Source organism: Prinia subflava, chromosome 9, assembly GCF_021018805.1.
Source record: "Prinia subflava isolate CZ2003 ecotype Zambia chromosome 9, Cam_Psub_1.2, whole genome shotgun sequence".
In the NCBI taxonomy this organism is placed as follows: domain Eukaryota; kingdom Metazoa; phylum Chordata; class Aves; order Passeriformes; family Cisticolidae; genus Prinia; species Prinia subflava.
Genome location: NC_086255.1, coordinates 33939887 through 33959501, shown reverse-complemented (window position 1 = coordinate 33959501; position 19615 = coordinate 33939887). Strand labels below are relative to the sequence as shown.

At 42.4% G+C, this 19615-nt stretch overlaps 1 protein-coding gene across 3 annotated transcripts; it reads left to right on the top strand.

Annotated features, from left to right (window-relative positions):
• The first annotated feature begins 6 nt into the window (after positions 1-6).
• On the top strand, positions 7-17509 carry SUPV3L1 (Suv3 like RNA helicase). 3 transcript variants are annotated; one of them, XM_063406342.1, is made up of 15 exons: positions 7-317; positions 4937-5014; positions 5286-5393; positions 6957-7071; positions 7641-7809; positions 9238-9349; positions 9646-9723; positions 10775-10866; positions 11247-11427; positions 11848-11941; positions 12577-12796; positions 13165-13245; positions 14744-14920; positions 16457-16605; positions 16955-17509. In XM_063406342.1, exons 1-15 carry the CDS (start codon positions 62-64, stop codon positions 17448-17450), a joined length of 2406 nt encoding a protein of 801 aa, XP_063262412.1. In that variant the 5' UTR covers positions 7-61; the 3' UTR covers positions 17451-17509. The 3 variants fall into 3 exon arrangements, with proteins under 3 accessions (XP_063262412.1, XP_063262413.1, XP_063262414.1); XM_063406343.1 differs by lacking the exon at positions 7-317 and having other exon boundaries at positions 4963-5014; positions 5286-5344; XM_063406344.1 differs by lacking the exons at positions 7-317; positions 4937-5014; positions 5286-5393; positions 6957-7071 and having other exon boundaries at positions 7641-7798.
• The last annotated feature ends 2106 nt before the right edge of the window (positions 17510-19615 follow it).

The window sequence follows — 19615 nt, the reverse complement described above, 5'->3', positions numbered from 1 at the left end:
GGGGGCGGGGCGGGCGCGTGGCGATGACGCGCTGGCCGCGCGCCGCCGCCCTTGTCCGCGGATGAGTCGCTGCGCGTGGCCGCTGCTGCGGCGGCTCCCGGCGCGCGCGGGGCTCGCGCTCCGGCATGGCGGCGGCGCTCCTCGTGCGCGCCCCGCCGCGTCCTCGGCCTCGTCCTCATCATCGGCCTCCTCCGGGGACGGCGGCCCCTCCCGCGCCCCCGACACATCGCTCTTCGTGCCCGTGCCGCTGAAGCCCGGCCTCGGAGGCGCGGCCGAAGAAGACGTGGGCGCCGAGCTCACGCGACCCCTCGACAAGGGTGAGTGCGGGCGGGACCGTGAGGGGCGGGGGCGGTCCTCGGGCACCGACCGTGAGGCCCCGCCCGCCCTCTGCCCGCCGGCACTGGAGGCGGGCTGGTGAGGCCGCGCCTCGGGCGCTGTGTGCAGCTCTCGGCCGCTCAGTTCCGGGAGGACGTTGAGGAGCTCGAGCTGGTCCAGAGAAGGGCGAGGGAGCTGGGGAAGGGGCTGGAGCAAAAATCTGATGGGGAGCGGCGGGGGGAGCTGATGGGGCTCGGTCAGGAGGAGAGGAAGCTCAAGGAGAACACCTCGCTCTCTACAGCTCCCTGGCAGGAGCCTGCAGCCAGACGAGGGTCGGACTCTGCTCCTAGTGACAAGAGGAATCGGCCTCAAGCTGTGCCAGGGGAGGTTTAGGCTGGATATAGGGAGGAATTTCTTCACAGGAAGAGCGATTGGAAGGGGCTGCCCACCGAGGTAGTGGAGTCACCATCTCTGGAGGAGTTTAAGGACAGACTGCATGGGGCACTCAGTGCTCTGCTGTGGTACACAAAGTGGTGTTCGGTCATAGGTCGGACTCGATGATCGTAGAGGTCTTTTCCAGCTTAATTAATTTTGTGACCCTCCTGAGGGCTGAGGGAGCTGCCCTCTGCTGCTCTCGGGTCCTTTCCTGGGGTCAGAAGGACCCTTCCTCTTACGAGCAGGGGCTCCTTCCCTGCAGGTTGTCTGACCAGTGCAGGTAATCGTGCCCGTGAAGGTGAAGTGGGATAAAGGCTGTTGGGTGAGATGACGCCTGCACGGGGTGGGATTCGTGGGGCAGTGCTGTGCAGGGCATGATCCTGTGGGTGCCTTCCAGCTCAGTGTTCTGTGATTAACTGGGGCCGGCAGGCTTGCCCTGTGTGGAGAAAATGCTCTGCCGCTTGCTTGCTCCATTCTCTTTTGGCGCGGTCAGGGTAAAGGTGCTTGGCTTGGGGCGGGTCCCGCAGCCAAACTGCAATCTTGTGCATTCCAGAACCATAACTGTATCTGAACTTCAAGGGCATCGTTTCCTCAACTATTGGTGTACAGACCGAAGAGAGAGTCTGGGTGTGAATGTGCCTGGATCAAAAGTGGATGATGGCTCGGAATGCACAGAGGGTAGCTTTAGATGGGGTATTAGGAAAAAATTCTTCCCTGTGAGGTTGGTGAGGCAATGGCACAGGGTGCCCAGAGCAGCTGTGGCTGCACCATCCTTGGAAGTGTCCAAAGCCAGGCTGGGTGGGATTTGGAGCAGCATGAGATAGTGGAAGGTGTCCCTGCCCATGGCAGGGGACTGGAACAAGGTGGGCTTTGAGGTCCCTTCCAACCCAGACAGTTCTGTGTTCTTATGACTCTGTGATCTTTAAAGATTTGGTAAATAAGAGACAAGTTCTTGATTCTTTGGTTGTTTGCTATCTGAAAGCATTAAGGGTGCAAATGGAAATCTTTTTCATATCTTCTCCTAACTAGGTGTTCTGATGACATATTATTTGTCTTAACTCCAGAGTATAGGAGCATGGGCAAATGATCTTAATTGTTCAGAACTGTGAAGAAAAGAATATCTGGCCTTGAAAGCTAAAAAAGCCTAGTCAGGATGAAGAATCCTGAGCAGCTGTAATGCAAAAATCTGTGTTTCAGACTTGTCTTTTATATGAACAGTGCATTCCTCAGGTGCCAATAAAGATGAATGATGGCTTCTTGCACATTACCTGTTGTCTCATTTATTAGAAGAAAAGTTGTGTTGGATTTTTTTCAAAACTACAACTAAAATGCTCTGGGGAGATAAGGATAGATTCTGTTTGGTCTTTGCAAAGTTGTTGAGAAAGAACAGATTGGCTAAAGTTATGTGTGCTTGCACAGGTGAGAATGAACTACTTCAGACAGGCTGACATTCTTCCATGTGGGACTGGCAAGGACCAGCAGCCAGGTGAGCTGTGTGGTGCTCCTCTGGCTTGTTGGCCTCTAGTGCTCTCTTTGGTGCTGTCAGCAACATTTTGAAAGACGATAATGTATTTTAAGAGTATTGGTATTTTGAAACCAAATAATGTTAGAGAAGACTGTACAAGACTGTCCTTAACATGTAGCCATTTTTAAGAATGAAATAGTCTTCCTCTGCTTGCCCCTTCAGGTTCTAACCACACACAGTGTAATGCATCTGGGTTTTTTTATATTTTAAATTAAGATACTTTGTCAGATTCTGCTGCCAAGTACTGAACTAGATTCAATAAAGAAAGATGTGTGTTTATGAGCTTTCTGGTTACAGCTTGTCAAGAAACTTTGTTAGTGTAATTCCAATGTGAATCATCTTTTTAGCTTGTTACTCCCTCAAGTGAGAGTGATTATTGTTTTCACACTAGTCAGATACTGTTAGGAAGAATAAAGGTCTTTTTAGAAGCTCATTTTTGTGAAGCCAGTTTTGTAAAAACTTCATGACAGACCTGGAATTAATTCACTGCTGCTCTTTTCCACGACTTCATAGGAAGTGTACCCCTGTGGGTGCTGATGAATGCTTTCAATTTTGGTGTGTGTATCTTCTGTATCAGTTGTCATTGAATGTCAGTTCTGTGGCTTCAGCTGTCAGACCATGGGGCTGTGCTTTACCTGTGGGAAGTGCAAGTCAGGACAGACCAGGGATGGGCAGCAGTTCACGTGGCAGGAGCAGGAGGTGCCTGAGCGGGGGCTTGTTTAGATGCACAAGGTTGCTTGGACTGGCCAGTGGGAGTCTAATAACAGTTAGGGAGGAATTCTAAAATAAAGCACCTCAGCTGCCCCAGTGGTAGCATACAGCCTGACTGCAGTGGATTGTTGTCTTCAGAGATACAGGGAAATTACTCAAAACTTCTCCTGCAAACAGGGTTGAAACTTTTAAATGAATCCCATACACTGGAGACTAACTGCATAATTTCTGAACTTTACTGCAGTTGGGCTGTCTTTTTACAGTGAACCTTAAAAATGCTTCTGAGAAGTCAGAGTAATTGAGGAGTAAGAGCTAAAACACAGTTCTAGAGTGACAGAATGGTAAATAAAGGGAAATCTCAAAACAAGAGTGAGTGGTAAAAAGGATAATGATTGAGACAGGACACAGATGTCCTGAGTGTGTATGTGTAGTTAGATAAGCCCACACGGGCTGCAATGCCAGCTTTGTTTTGTTTAGATTTACCTTATTATTAGGACAAGTGTTTGTGCCTAGGAAGGATCGTGACCTTGGTTGTAGGTGGCATGGTCCCAATGTCACGTTGCCTCGGATAGAAACATGTTTTTGGCGTTGACCTTTTAATGCTGTAGTAAGGCCAATGGGCTGTGAATTTAGCTGCGTGGCTGATGTTGTGTTAATTGCTGGAGCTTCTTGGGAAGCTCTGGAGAGCATCGAGCCCTGTGCTTGCTTGTACTGCACTTTTCCAGTCTGCCTTTGATTTTGGGCCCTTAAATATGAGTGTGAATGCCTTCCTAGGCAGTGTAATCCTGCTGGTGCCCTTGCTTCTTCGTTGCCTTTGGGAACATTTCAGAACAGGAGTTAATCCATTAAGAGACTCCTGTAGCTGTGCACAGGCTTTGGGATGTGCATTTAAATCTGCCATATTCTTGTCAGCTGGTGATTTTCATTGTACCAAGTGGACTGTCTCTGTTTTTACAGCTTTTTAGAGAGGCAGTCTTTCAGTAATTTAAGGTTGATGTCATGGGAAGCTTTCCATGTCATGTCAGACAGTTACAGAGTTGCAGAGAGCAGAGCTTGACAGTCTCGTGTCCAGTGACCTGTGCTGCATCCGGGGTGTGCCACATTTATCACTCCCAGCATTTTATAGTGCAGGGCTCATACACTTGGCTTTTAAGAATGATGTAAACTCATGAATAGGTATTCATGAAATCTGCTAGAATTTTGTGAATTTCTGATCCACTGTTGATGGAAAGGGGACACATCTTTTTCCACTTTTTCATCTAACATTTAATGAACTAAAATCAGCGTGTACTTGAGTAAATACAATTTTGTTGCAACACTGAGCTTGCCTTTTAGAGGAGGGCAAGAGTTTATTAATAAGTTTATTAGAGATTTTATTCAAAGAAAGCTGAGTAATTTGTGATATATATATAAAGAAACTCTGGGTTTTTTCTTCTTTCCTTTTATTTAACCTGAGAAAAGAAAGAATACTGTGTCTGGTTTACCTGATCTTTCAGAAGAGTCTGTCTTGGAAGCAGGGTGGAGGGAAGAATGTACCTTAGAATGTTGATTAAAAGCTCTCACCAAGTAGTTCAAGCAGATTTGCTTTTCATATTAAAGCCTCCTGATAGGTACTGATAAAAAGCAAACAAAAACCCACCCCAAAACATTAATTAGTTTGTTCCATGACTTGTTGGCTGCATGTTTCTATCTTTATGATTTTGTATCAAGTACCAGGGGAGATGGCTGGCACCATCTTACTCTGCTGCTGTTGAAGGTTGTCCTTCTCCACGAGAGTCCCAGTCTCACTCATTGATTGCATTTGATTTAGGAAGAGTTCATCTGAATCTGTTCAGCATGGAAAGATTCCCTCTCTCCAGTGCAGGGAGACTACAAACCAGCATCTTTGGGCCAGGAGAATGTGATTTAGTTTTGAGGAAGCTGAAACAAAAAGTTATTCTTTTTCTACAGGTGAAGTTCTAAAAACCTTAAACAAGTTCTACAAAAGAAAAGAAATTCAAAGACTAGGAGCAGAAAATGGACTAGATGGTAAGATGTGTTAAGTTTATAATATTATAATGTGAAATCTGTTTTAATTCAAATATGATATTAGATGTGATCTTTTTATCGTATCACTGCTTCTTTGTGTTGTCTCTGTCACAGTTCAAATAACCTTTATATTTACTTTTAATAGCTTATATTAACATATATGTTTTTAATGAGCTGCTTCAGTGTTTTATAGGGTGTTCACAAATAGACTTTTCTGATCCTGGCAACATTAATTTTGTTCCTTTTTTGTTGTTGTTTTTTATTTTTGCAGCTCGCCTCTTTCACCAAGCATTTATAAGCTTTAGGAAGTATATCATGGAATCCAGTTCTGTGAGTGCTGATTTGCATATTATTCTCAATGATATATGCTGTGGTGCAGGCAAGTATCTGGAATGCTTGTAAAATAAAATGTGCATTTTTTCTTGTTTTTGCCCTGTATACTTACATACATACATGTGGACCCCTTACTATGCTGTCAGAGAGCTTAAAAATCCCCGCTTCCCTATCAGAAACATTTGTGCCCATCCTAGGGAATGTTCAGTTCTTAAATCTTCTGAAAGGGAAATGAAAGATGTGTAGGTGTTAGCAAGAAGCAGCCTGTTGTTTTACAGCATCTGTTGGGGTGAAATGAAAGCAGTGCTGTTTATCCCTCTCTCAAAAATCCAGCAGTCACTAGGGGGCACTTGGGAGAGCTTTCTGCTGGCTCTGGCTTCGGGGGCAGCTTTGTGCCAGTGCTCTGTTTCCCTGGGCACTCACAGAGGTGTTTCCTGCTTAGTGCATCCCGTGTTGTGATTAACAGCACTTAACAAGAGATGATACCAGCCGGGAGCAGCAGAGTCAGCTTTGTCCGGGTGTGAGCTGCACAGGGGGTGTTTTAATGATGGGATTTTAAAGGTGGCAGAGGCAGTTTAGTTTTGTCTTTAAATGTAAATGTGTAGATTTGAAACGTTGGCCATTTTAGGAAATTGTCTCATTATGTTTTTCTTCCATAAAATGATCCACAAGATTTCCTCATTTCCATTCCTTATGTGGTTATATATGAACATTTTATGCCTTATATATAGAAATACTGATTTTTTTGAGTTTTGATTGTCTAAAGATGATAATTAAATATATTCTTTTTTTTAAAGAATTCCACAATGATTTTTAGTGACTGAGTAATAATTCTCAACCTAACCTCCCCCAAAATAGAACATCCCCCCCCAAAAAAACCAACCAAACAAAAAAAAAACCCTCCAAAAAACCCCAAACCACTGTTTTTTTCTTTTTGTGTGTGTATGTTTGATAGTAACAAACAGATCAAGATAGTTCTTTGAAGTTCTATGAGAGCTGGACAGTAGGAGTGTGACCTGAAATGAGACCTTTAAGGCCCTCATATCTGCTCTGCAAATGTTCAGAAGAATGAACCTGGATTTTTCTTCTGAGTTGATTTTAGTATTTTTATTTTCTCTCCTAGGGATTGGAAACTTAAAAGTTGGAACCAGCATCCTAAGTCTCTAAAGCTTAGAGAAGCTGCAAATCTATTTTTCTGTGTTTATTCATAAAAGCACTTTAAAATCTTTTCCCTTCCCTCTCACATGAATTTAGGAAGAAGGGCTTACAATCTTGGCACAGAAAAGCTCTTTCTCATCCAGCTTTTCCACAGTTTCTCATTTTTACTTAGAAGTTCTGTAGGCGAGTAGGCTGAGCAGAGTGAATATACTGAAATGAGATGCATTTTTTCCTATTATTGTGTTTGTATTCCATTGCTACATGGGTCCATGTCCTTGTGTTAGTTTCTCTTTCTACCACTGTGATAAATATTGAACTTTGCAGAGAGCCAGAAGTTGAAAGGATTACATAACTGGGGGGTAGAAGTAATAGAATTTTTTTTCAAAGTTTATTGTGAAGGTAGATGCTCAGACAAGCACACAAACTTTCTGAAAAGGATTTGTTCTTGTAGGTCACGTGGATGATCTGTTTCCATTTTTCCTGAGGCATGCAAAGCAAATCTTTCCAATGCTGGACTGCATGGATGATCTGCGCAAGATCAGCGATCTGAGGCTGCCACCCAACTGGTCAGTGTGGGGAAGTGACTGCTCTGGTTCCTTTTCTCACTGTCATAGAATTGCATAGTCTGTGGAGTTAAATGTAATTATGCTACATTTTCAGTCCTTTTCTCTGTTTTTACAACAATTTGTGTCAGGAACTCTTGTATTATTTACAAGATACATCACAATGAATCAAAAAGAACATAAGATTATATCAGCTATGAAAGTCACTGAGTTGGTGTGGCTTTTCCAGGAAGATGTTTTCTGACAATGTGTTTGGGAGGTAGCACATCAAAACATTAAAATACTGATAAGCTCAGGGAGACAGAATTGCTGCAATAATGAGAATTATTTGAATGCAATATGTGAATTTCACTCCGAATCTTTGAAAGCTTTGTATGAGTTAGAAGATCAATGTGTAAGACACAGTAACCTCTTTATACTGTCTCTAAGAACTTGATATTTCTGCTTTCAACACTGGACAAACACACATTAGAATTATTAATAAATAAATGCTTAAGCCAATTTCCAGTTTCTCCTCAATCAGTATCCAGATAAATGTTCAGCAGATCTGCTTTGTTTTGTCTTTGCTTTAGGTATCCAGATGCCAGGGCTATTCAGAGAAAGATAATATTCCATGCTGGTCCAACAAACAGTGGAAAAACTTACCATGCTATCCAGAGATTTCTGTCAGCCAAATCTGGAATATACTGCGGCCCACTGAAACTTCTGGCTCATGAGATCTTCCAAAAGAGTAATGATGCTGTCAGTATGTCATATTACTTACCAACATCCTTAGTACTGGAACAGTCTCAGGAATGCATGTCTCTAAAGCCCAGGAGTGGCCCCAGGTGGTCCCTGGAGCCCTGTGCTCCAGCAGGTGCCTTTGTTTTGCAGTGGTGTCAGCTCATGTGAAATCAGTTGTGCATTTCTGCCTTAGGAGCAGAAAGGAACATCATTTCCCAAGTGGAACAAGCTGTCCCCAGAGCACGTGCTCTGCAATCACGCCTGTAACTGCCTCTCTTTTGGAATTTGTTGCTCCCTGGATTAGCCAGGTTCTGCTATTAGGTTTTTCAGCATAGGGACCATGCCTTCTTTTGCCCATGACCTTTATTAGAGCTTGTGCACAAAAATTAGCCTTGTTTAGCTTCCTTCAACCTTTTGCTTCAATGTATAAATATGTTTCACTTCACTGTCCTTGAAAACTTCTGCAGATTCGGATGTGTTGAATTGAAGAGCAGTCCTTTATACCAAGTCCCTAGAGGAAATTCTCATTAGCGTTTTCTATTGCTTCTGGTGTATTTCTGGAGGCTCCTCACCAGTTGTTTCCAGCTGCTGAGAGCCAGACCAGTTCTGAAGCGCTACAACCACGTATCACATGTTAACACAGCACAGCGTGTGTGTACAGTAGTGATGTTGTGATTTCTCCTTTTTTGATGTAGAATTTGTAACTCCTGTTCTCAGTCTGTCTGAGCAACACATCAGGAGGAGTGGCTTGTCCTGGGAGACAGCTGTGATGTGCCACATGTACAGAGTGACTGTGGGTGCCACGCAGGGATGCTCCTTGCTAGTGGTTACTGAACTTTTCTCCCATGTGTTCAGTGTGTGTGAAAACTTCAGTTGTTGGCTCCTGGACCATGTTGAGGCCCCTGGGGCTTAAACAGGGCTTCCAGGAGGGCTCTGCAGGTGGCTGTGGCTATGGATGGAGCACTATCAGCAGCAAGGAGCGTAGGGCTGGCAGGCTGCTGGCCTCAGCTGTCTCTCACAGCTGATCCTCACGAGCTCTTGCTGTGCCAGTACAAGGCAGCAGGGGAGGCTGGCAGCAGGGCAGTTGCCAAAGGAGCTGGAGCAGGCTGGAGCTTGCAAGGCTCCTTTGCTGCTGGGCCTTGCTTTATGAGTCCCTTGTACTCTTCTAACAGTTCTTTTGTGGCAGATGTGGCAGCTCTGAAGTGCTCAGGGGAAGATGTAACCTCCTGCAGGAGTAGGGGAAGATGTCTAGTTACAGACAGCACCTCTTCATTAAGCCTCCAAGCTCTGATAGGACTTAAATACAAGGCACAGGTCTCTCAAGGCTGAGTGGTTATTTCCTGGATAACTTCTATTACACTGTCCTAGAAACTGCTGTTCTTGTCCTCTTTGGAAAGGGGATTTTATGTTCAGGAACCTTAACCTGAGATTTCTGAATGCCTTTAGAGTGTGCCGTGTGACCTGGTGACAGGAGAAGAGCGTGTGTTTGCCAATGAAGATGCCAGACAGGCTTCCCATGTTGCTTGTACTATTGAAATGTGCAGCACTAATACACCTTGTAAGTACACATAATTGTTTCTGTCCTATCTGTGGTATCCTTGTGTGTGTTATTGCTTGGAATCAAAAGTAGCTGAACTCTTCTTTTTCACTCTTATTTGAACAATTCCTGAACTATGATAGAGCAGTTCAAGAAACCTGGGTCATCTCAGAATAGCTTTTTGGTGATAGAGGATTAGATTTTTTTTAGCAGCCTTTTTTAGGAAACCTGTGAGTTCCTTCAGCTTCTTTGTGGCTTGTACTGCTGTTCTAGATGCTCTTCCTTGGTGCATCATATTTTTCTTTTTTTGTTTTAAGATGAAGTTGCTGTGATAGATGAAATTCAGATGATCAGAGATCCTGCCAGAGGCTGGGCTTGGACAAGAGCCCTTCTAGGTAAGTTTGTGTTGGCAATGAATTGGCTTAATGACAGTTGAAATTGAAGCTTAGCAGTCAGTATAGTCATTAGTGGTTGTAACATGTGATGCAAAATAAAAGTATTACTTCTTCATGCCTTCTCACAGCAAGTTAGAGAGAGAGTCTGCCTCAAAGGATGTGTCTGCATGACAGGAAGCTACCTGTCATGTTTTACTGAATGAATGGGTTTTTAAAATTTTGTTCAGATGCCTCTTATATTTTTCCTTCCTTGGATAACAGGGAGTCTTTACGACATTGTGCTGTCCTTTAACATTGACTATTTCCAGGAAGTATGCTTTTCTGTTCAATTAAAACACCAGTTTTCAAGAGACTAGCTTTGTAGAGATTCTGCATAATAATGGTAACTGTAAATATTTTATAGTGTTAATTTCAAATGGCTCATTTGTAGAGCTGGATCTATCTCATTTGTTCTTAGAAGAATGCTTATTTTGATAATTTTAGAATTTTTCTAGAGGAATTTTTGAAACCTTTTTCCTTCTATTTGGAACAGAAGTTTGGAGTCTGATTCCCTCTTGACCCTTCCTTTAATTGCTTTTGATTCTCAGTTCAGCAGATTTGTCACACTTCCTTTACTTCCTGTTTTTCCCTTTTCTGTTCTAACTGAATTAGAGGTGAATTCATGCAGAAAACAAAACTCCTCAGTTCTGCTATGGTTTAGGAGTTAGTAAAACATGAGTAGTAATTAAAACATACTCAAAGCTTTGCTCCATTTGTTCAGTGGCTGAGGGTACCTCTTGTTTTGGCCAGTGAGGTACTGGCTGCTCTGATTATCACAATAATGATTTGTCAGTGTCACCTGCCTGTAAGAGATCAAGAGCAGCTCTAGGGAAGTGGTGTGTTGTGGGAGAGGCTTTAGGTGCAGGTTTGGGTCCTTGAAGGGGGTGAAATACAGTCTCAATTGTGTTTAGCAACCAAACTACAATTTATTGTTACCTTAAGAGCTAGCTAAAACTACTGTTGTATATAAACAAGTAACATTTTTCTTTTTATTTCACTTGGCCATGTTCAGGCCTCTGTGCAGAAGAAATCCACGTTTGTGGAGAACCTGCTGCTATTGACTTGGTGACAGAGCTCATGTACACTACAGGGGAGGAAGTTGAAGTAAGTAAGAAGCTACGAACAGAACATCAGGTTCTCTTTGCTGCAAAACAGGAAAAAATGTAGGGTCCTTTTGGGGTTATCACTGCTCAAAGTTGTCCTGCAGGAAGTCTTCTTAAAATGTTCTCAATTTCTGTAAAGCAAAGATGTTGCAAAGTTCTTTCTTTTTCAATAGTGGTACCGTGTTTCTGAAAGAAGTGGTTTGATGAGTTCCCTTCAGGGGGTGCTGCAGCTGGTACAGCTGTTCATGGACTTTTACAGTTCTGATCTTCCAGGAGGGCATGGTGTTCTTGAGTTTGCTGACTTTACAGGATGTGTTGATAGTCTTGACGTGATGGAATGTGAGTTTAAAGAGATACCATCTTTGACAACTTTAATTCTAGGTCCGAAACTACAAGAGGCTGACTCCTCTGACTGTGCTGGATTATGCCTTGGAGTCCTTGGATAACCTCCGTCCTGGGGACTGCATTGTCTGTTTCAGTAAGAACGACATTTATTCTGTCAGCAGGCAGATTGAAGCCAGAGGATTGGAATGTGCTGTCATATACGGCAGTCTGCCACCAGGTAAAGCACTTCTGCTTTCATTGTTAACGGAGTGTTCTGTTTCTTGCTGCTTTTCTTAGGAGAAACCCCCTTGTACTGCTTTCTTTATTTTAAAATAAAGCAGTGCAAGTTTGCTTCTCTGTATATCTAGAGAAAGTAATCAGCTTTCGTTGACTGGTGTTGTAATCTTGGGATTAGACCTATATTATGTACTTAATTTTGGTCTTCTCAGGTAGGTATAATTAAATGAGGTCTAGCCACAGCTCTGGGAATGATTTAAATCCCTCCTGTCCCCTCCCCCCATCTGTGGCCAAATACCAATTGAAAACCCAAATTATTTATTTTTTCCTCAGCCTATTATAATGACATTGGACTTAGTGATGTGTTGTCTTTATTTTGTATGAAGTTTGCTATGTGAAGTGTTCTGTCATTCTGTTTTAGGAACAAAGCTTGAACAGGCAAAGAAATTCAATGATCCTGATGATCCGTGCAAAATTTTAGTTGCTACAGATGCAATTGGAATGGGACTCAATTTGTAAGTACTTGCAGCAGGTTATGGTACTTTTATTTTCCTTTGGGTGTGATGGCCACATTAATTTCCCTGCTTTTTATCTCCCCAGTCTGATTAACTCATCTAAATATCTGCGGTGTCTAGATAACACAGTACATACATTTCAATTTTGAAGTAGCAATCAATTTGGTTAGGCAGAACTAAGCTCTAATTTTAAAACTGATTCCAAGAATTCAGTGGCTCCCTTGGCCTGTTCCCACAATTCAGTGTGATACCTGGATTAGCTGCAGTCCAGTGTGCTAGGTTGTCAGAGTTGTCATTCTCTTGCATTTCTGAAATGCAGAGCAAGTTCAGGCCAGTGCCAGATGTATTTCATTAGTGAAGGACATGCAGTCACAATGCTGCAAGCTGCTGGGGCAGTGGTGGTGAGTGCACTGGGAGGCAGTTAGGACATGAGTGATGTGTGCAGGGTGGTGATTCTCCTGCAGCTAGCCAATATCCTTCTGCCCTTTAGAATATGCTGTGTCCATAAGTAGTATCTGTGATACCCTAATTTATGGAGGAGAAAAAAGCTTATAAAGAAGCAAAAGCTTTAACTCTTCATTTTGGAAGTAATTTGCAGAAAAGGATTTGCCGTTGTTTTTGTTTCAATGTTTCAGGTGTATAAGAAGAATAATTTTTAACTCCATAGTAAAGCCAACTGTCAATGAGAAGGGCGAGAAGGAAATCGACTCCATCACCACCTCGCAGGCTCTGCAGATTGCAGGCAGGGCGGGGCGCTTCGGCTCCTCCTTCCAGCAGGGAGAAGTCACCACAATGCATCGCGAGGACCTCGTGCAGCTGAAGGAAATTCTGAGTGAGGCTGTGCCCCCTGTCAAGGTGAGACCCTCAGCACCCCGTTTGTACAGGTGTACTCTGGGGCTGCCTCATGGTATTCTGATCCCAAATCAGTTTTCCTTCTGTTTTCAATTTAGTAATAAAAATCAGTTATGTTGGGCCAGAATGACTTTGGATGTATGTCCTATTTAGAGACTTGCAGTGTTGCTTTTCTGTTGAATTAGCTCTTTTAAGAATTAAAAGCTCAAGCACAGAAGTTCTTAAGGTTCATCTAAGTGTGCTGAATAAACTGGACTCTGCAGGGTGCTTTGGTTTCTTGCATTTTGTCTTTCAGTATGTTGTTTCTGGTGCATTAACTTTAAAACAATATTGAGAATTAATGGAAGTTTTTTTCTTTATTTTCAATTTAGGCAGCTGGCCTACATCCTACTCCTGAGCAGATAGAAATGTTCGCTTATCATCTCCCTGATGCCACTCTATCCAACTTAATTGTAAGAATAATCAAAGTATTAGCTTCTGCTTTAAAATGAAGTATCACTAACAGCTGTGTAAAAACCTGCCCTTGGGAGACCTGACAGCCTTGTGTTTATTTTTTTATTGAATGGATTCTTGTCTCTCCCACACAAGTGACTGCATATAGGTTTAGGATGTTTAACTTTCCTGTCCTACTATAAACTTGAAAGCTGTTGAAATGTGTCAGTCATTTTTACACATGTTTAAAATTGTGCAGCAGCTTTTTCATTCCAGCTTTTCGTAATTTTAAATGTAGACATTTTGGTCTGAGGCTGAAGATCAGAGATATATAATTAGATAAATTGTTTGAAAAATCCTGGGAAACTGGTCGTGTCAGATTTCCACATATCTGAAAGCTACCTATTTTTTTTTTCTCCTGTTTCTGTGGGTTTTGTGGTAAAAGAGTGTGTTTGTAACTTTTAGAAAACTGATTTTGTGGGATCGATTTGATCTCCTCTTTAGACAGATACTAGTTCTTTTGGATGTACCTAAACATTATAAAGTAGAAATTAAGATTCCAATACTGTATTGAGGAAACGTTATCACAGCTTTTAGTAAACTGAGAAATCCTTGGCAGCTTTCATGATTTTAAGTGTGCATTATTGTGCCTGCTGATCTGCTGTTATGCAGCAAAATGTATATTTCTAACCTTGAAATAAAAGATTATACCTGGAGACCTCCTGGAAGACTTAGCCTGGTAGGGTAACAACACATCCTTAAAATTTTTAAATTAGCGGTTTCTGGGCTAGCTACTACTACTAGTAGTAGTAAGATAAAATCCCTGTATTGTTTTTGATCTTGAAAATATTCAGTCATATATTGAATTGAAAAGCTCAGCATTTCTTTAAAGATGTTTTAAAAAAATCTTTCAAAGATTTACATTACAGAAATCATTTTGGGGGCACACAGAATTCCCCCTGCAGGGTGCACTGCATCTTCTGTTTCTCCAAACCTTGAGTTTGTCTCACGTTTTCTTTGAACTCCTCTATTGGAATATTGTATTTAGCTTGTGTTTTTTTGCTTCCTAAAATAGATCTGATCCTGACATTGAGCTAAAAATACCTCAATTATTGAATTGTATGCTGTAAAGTTAGCTTTTTGGGTCATGCTAAGTGACAAACCTGGAGAAATTGCCAAGCATTGTGGTAACTGGTTCCTGTGATGTTCTTTGTAACTAAAATGCACCCTTCCAGAACTTTGTTATTTGGGAGACTGACTGAAAGTGTTTAAATGAAGTGTAATGTGTTATGTCTTCTCCTCTGATCCTGTGTTGGAGAATTTAATGCAAGTTCTGCCAAAAGAGCAGGGGGGATTCCTCTGCCCACTTTTTTATTAACTGTGGTCAAATTTGAAGGTTTTTAATTCTTTCAGTATAACTTTTCTTTCAAACTCTAAATAATTTTTTTGGTTTGGTAAGACAAAGTTGAACAACCCTCTCCTGTAATAACATTCTTACATTTGGTTTTATTTTCACAGGATATTTTTGTGAGCCTCTCACAGGTCGATGGGATGTACTTTGTCTGCAATATTGATGACTTTAAATTTCTAGCAGATATGATTCAGCACATTCCACTAAATCTGCGATCACGATACGTCTTCTGCACTGCACCCTTGAACAGAAAAGAGCCTTTTGTGTGTACCACTTTGCTGAAGGTCAGCTATTTTTTCCCCTCAAAAAATCCGGTGTTTATGTTGGACCAAGAGGGTTTTGGTGCACTGGGACTGTATCTAGCTGCTGTATTTGTTGTGGGCTTTGCCATCAGATCATTTGAGAGCATTCTTAAAGTGCTCACAGGTAGAATAAGAGATATAAAATAGCTGGGGATGTATTGAGTTCTTCACTATTTTTATTGACCAAAGTTCTGAGACCTGGTTCTCATGATGTAAATTAAAGTTTGGACAGCTTCTCTGCTGTTTGCCTCAGAAAATCCTACTGCTTGTCCTTGTATGTCAGCTCTGAACTGGGAGAAACGAGAATTGTGTTCCCTAGTCACTTGGGTACTGTTAAGCTTTGCACTGCAGTGTCCCTCAAAGCAGTCATTAAAAACCAAGTTACTGCTCCTTTGAGCTGTTAGCTTGTCAACAAAAGAAGAGAGTGTGGGATTAGGGATGATTGCTGATGCTATAATACAGTTATACAGAATTTAAACCTCAGAAACTATAACTTGCTCTCAGAATTATGTCACTTTACTTTTCAGGCCTAAATGCGTTGTTTTTTCCTGTGCCCCTGGAGTGATTATTTTGAAGAATTTGTAGTCAGCTGATTTTCCAGTGTTTCAGCTTTAATAGTAATGTCACTTGGGACTGTTACTTTGTTAGACAGTATTGCCATTGTTCCCTTTCTAAGGAATGCATTAAATTTTTAAAATGAAATAGTATAAAAATGAAACTTATGTGGTGCCCTCATGTCATAAATATTAGAACGCTGTTTTTCGAAAATGGCTAATAGTCTTTAAAAAAGTGAGTGATTGATTAAAGAGTTGAAACAAGTGCCTCTAGGAAAATGCTGAGCTTTTGGAGTCCAAGTAGTGAAGGTGCAGAGGGGCATATGTGGTGTTAGAGGGAGGTAGGCTATTGTGAACGCTTGTGTGAATTTAAGCCCCGTTCTGTGGCCAGGAAAACCCACATTAGTATCAGCCAGATAGGAAGCAGTTCTTCCAAGGCATCAGTACTCTTTGAAAATTTTAGATTTAAATCTTACCTGACTTGTTTTTCTGTTAGTTGAAGAGCTGAGGTGTCTGGGTTTCAGAAGAGCGGATTTCTAGTGCAGATTAATCTGGTTGGTTTGTGTGTTTCCTAAATCAGGGAATACATTTAATATTCTAATCCCTGGCAAGGCCAAAAGAGGATAATTAACCAGATAGGAGGAGGAGGATTAAAAAAGACCCAAAGTCCATCTGCTTTGTTAGATAAAATCAAATGCCTTCAGTGTTACACTTTTCTGGATAGCTCTGTGCTTTTGTTGCTTAACTCTGTGCATGGCCCATGAACAAATTGTGTTAATGAGGCCCTGGAAAGGAGAGGTGACTGCTGTGTTGAGTAATTAAGTAAAAGAATGTGTGACATTTGGGTTGTGTAAAACAAAGGAGGTATTTTCACAGAGGATTCTGTGTATACAGACTCTGGGGAATTTAACTCTTTGGGGATTTCTTCTTTCCTGGCTAACTGAGGACTGTGCTTGTTTTTCAGTTTGCACGACAGTTCAGTAGAAATGAGCCTCTGACGTTCGACTGGCTCTGCCGGCACACCAAGTGGCCCTTAGCTGCTCCAAAAAACATCAAGGAACTTGTACACCTTGAAGCTGTGCATGATGTTTTTGACCTCTATCTGTGGTTAAGGTATTGTCTTTGTGCTTGAAAACCTTTTTCTAAAATTTTTCCCTATTATATTGATGACTTACAGTCCTGGAAGTGCAGTGTCTTCAAGCCCATATGTATGTGGTGCAGGATGGGCTCCTTTGGCCTTTAGAGGATCTTGACAAGTGCAATGTTGAGGGAGTGAGAAAGAGGGAGTGACAGAAAGAGAAAGGTAGAAGCAAGGTGATCCTGGGCTAGTGCAGCCGAAATGCAAATTAAAATATGGTGACCTTCCCAAGCAATATGTAATAAATATTCTTTTTACTTAGCATATATCCCATTTTTGTCCCACTGAGCAGGTTTAAGTGTGTGTTCCTTTGCCTCTCTTCAGTTACCGCTTCATGGATATGTTCCCTGACGCTGATCTCGTAAGGGATATTCAGAAAAAACTGGACGACATTATTCAAATTGGTGTCTGCAACATCACAAAGCTGATCCGAGCGTCCCAGTCTGCAGCTGCTCCTGGCACAGCTGAAGCTGTGTCCGAAGACTTTCCTCCCTCAGGGGCTCAGAAGGATGCCAGGGTGGTTTCAGACCGTCACGGTGCAGCCTCCACAGAGGCACTGTCCGTTGCAGGGGAGGCTGCAGGACTGAGAAGAGCCAAGAACTTGAGATCCTCTCGGCTTGGCGGCAGGCAGGAGGATGGGAAAAGCTATGGACGTGGATCTCTTGCCAACAGATTGCTGCGGGAGGGGCTCCTCACACAGGAGATGCTGAGACAGCTGGAGAGTGAGTGGCAGGATCAGCACAGGAGTGATAGATACAGCTTTGGTTCAAAAAGAGATGATCAGCATAGTTCAAAGGAAACGAGGAAAAAGAGAAAATAGAACCATGTCCTAATTGTTTAGTTTTTATTCATAAAATAAAATACTATTTTAATAACTTCTTTGGCATTTCATGTTTACACTGCTGCAGCTGCTCGATGTTTTCCCTTCTCCCATGACCAGTAATGTGAAGCACTCAGAGGAATGGACTCGTATAAGCTGAGACCATAAGTTTGTTTTTACCACTCAGTTTTTACCACTCTTTCAATCATGGTGTTCAGCATAAGTGTATGATCTACTGCTGTGTGAAAATTTGAACGTGGTGTCTTCTTGCAAGATATCTTCTCATCATCAATAAATGTCAGATATTTCACTAGTCATGAATTAGCTACTCATTCCCCCATCAGCCCTTCCCAAAGGGCAGAGTTTAACAGACCACAAACAAGTAATGAACTGCCTGGAACAAAATTGGCTCAGAATAGTGATAGGAGTCATGTGCCTCTAACCATTGTGTTCTGTGAAAATGTGGAAGGAGGTGAAAAGCATTTGTGGTAATATGTTGGGAGTGATGGAATTCTGGCCACAAGAATTTTGGAGTGAGTTTCAGTTCTGTGATCTGACAGTTAATTATGATGCTGTGCAATTTGGTTTCCATGTGAACAGCTTTAAGGTGAGCTTTTGAGCTCCCAGTGTGGGTACTGGAGAGTGGAAGGAACCAGATGCTGAAACTGCTGTGTGTTTACAGAAATGGGTTTCAGCACTGGTACATGTTGCTGGGCTGCCTGAGGAGCATAATGCTGCACTGGTTGTGTACCAAGTGCACAGGTCTTGCTCGTGTTAATGTTGGGAAAGCTTTAGGATCCAGGTTGAGTTTCACTATCAGATAGATACCTGACTTTCTGAAGTGATCAACTGTGTTTCTCTGCAGGCTGAAAGTTTGCTCTGAATCCCCTTTTCTTTCGCCTAGTATCAATCCTTTATGCTGCTGTTCAGAAAGAAATCTGCAGCAGTTTGAAAAATGTTTTTATAGCTGTTTTCAGTGTAGTTCATGTACTCTTCCTCATTGTTTACTAAAAAGCAGGCAGTGTGTAAATGTTTCTAGTCCTATGATCTGCTGGTTTCAGTACAGTACTGGTGGGAAGAGAAAGTTTTAGGTCCTTCCCCTTCAAAACCACATCTTTTTTCCCTCCCCCAAGCAAAACCAGGCAGCTCTATGTGTGTGGCAATGGCCATGTGAGTGTTGTGGATTTTCTGCTTTGCAGATGAGTAGTTCAGCTTTGCTTTCTCAGAGTCCTGCTGAGCACCACCACCACTTGCACAGAGTGCAAGCTTGCATTAACCCTTACAAACGTGTTGCATTTGCTGCTATCACACAGCTTGTGGCATGGAGTGGTATCAGCTGCCTCCTTGTTCCTTGGCACTCACTGAAGGGAAGCCATAGTTGCTCAAGCCTGCAGGCACATTTTGACCAGATGTGTTGTCCCACTTTACCCCTGGGACTGCTTTTCCCCAGCGGTGGATCTGCAGACCACTGTTTGAAACCACCTTTATTGTCCCCCATGGACACCTCTTGTTTTCTCTGCCCAATGTTTGTGAGGTTGGCCTGTGGAAGACCCACACTGATACCGTGCTTTGCCTTTGTTAGGTTGAATTTGTCCTTTAATCATACAGTAAGCTGAACACTAGTGTGTGTTTTTGAGCAAGGAAAGAGTGTCTGGGACTTCAGGATGTAAGCCAGCCTTGTGTTTCAGCACCAGGCCTTGCAATAAAGAAGCTAAATGACCATAAGCATTCTATTTTGTGTTTTGCTGAGATTAGCACTTGGCTTAACTCACTGCTTGTTTCCATAGTGACTCCATAGTAACTGTTTTAGAAGCTCTGAAGTTTATTCAGGCGTTTCCAGGCTGACTTTATGAGAGTTTTCTTTTCTTCTGAGCTAATGGTGTGGCTGTCATTGGCTCCCATTAGAATGGCTGCCAAATTGGTCCCATGTGGTACAATCTGGACTGGTGGTGTGCAGGGTTACCCCAACTACCCATTTTTAACCTGCCTTGTGGGGCTGTGCTGATGCTTTATTTTTATGCAACAATAGTGCTGTTCTCTTGATATGGCAGTCACATTTACAAACCTGTTTCAGGTGTTCAGATTTCCAGATTAATTTCAGGCATTGAAACTAGAGATGTTTAGAAGTTTATTCATTAATTGTTTATTTGCTGTCCTTCAAATGT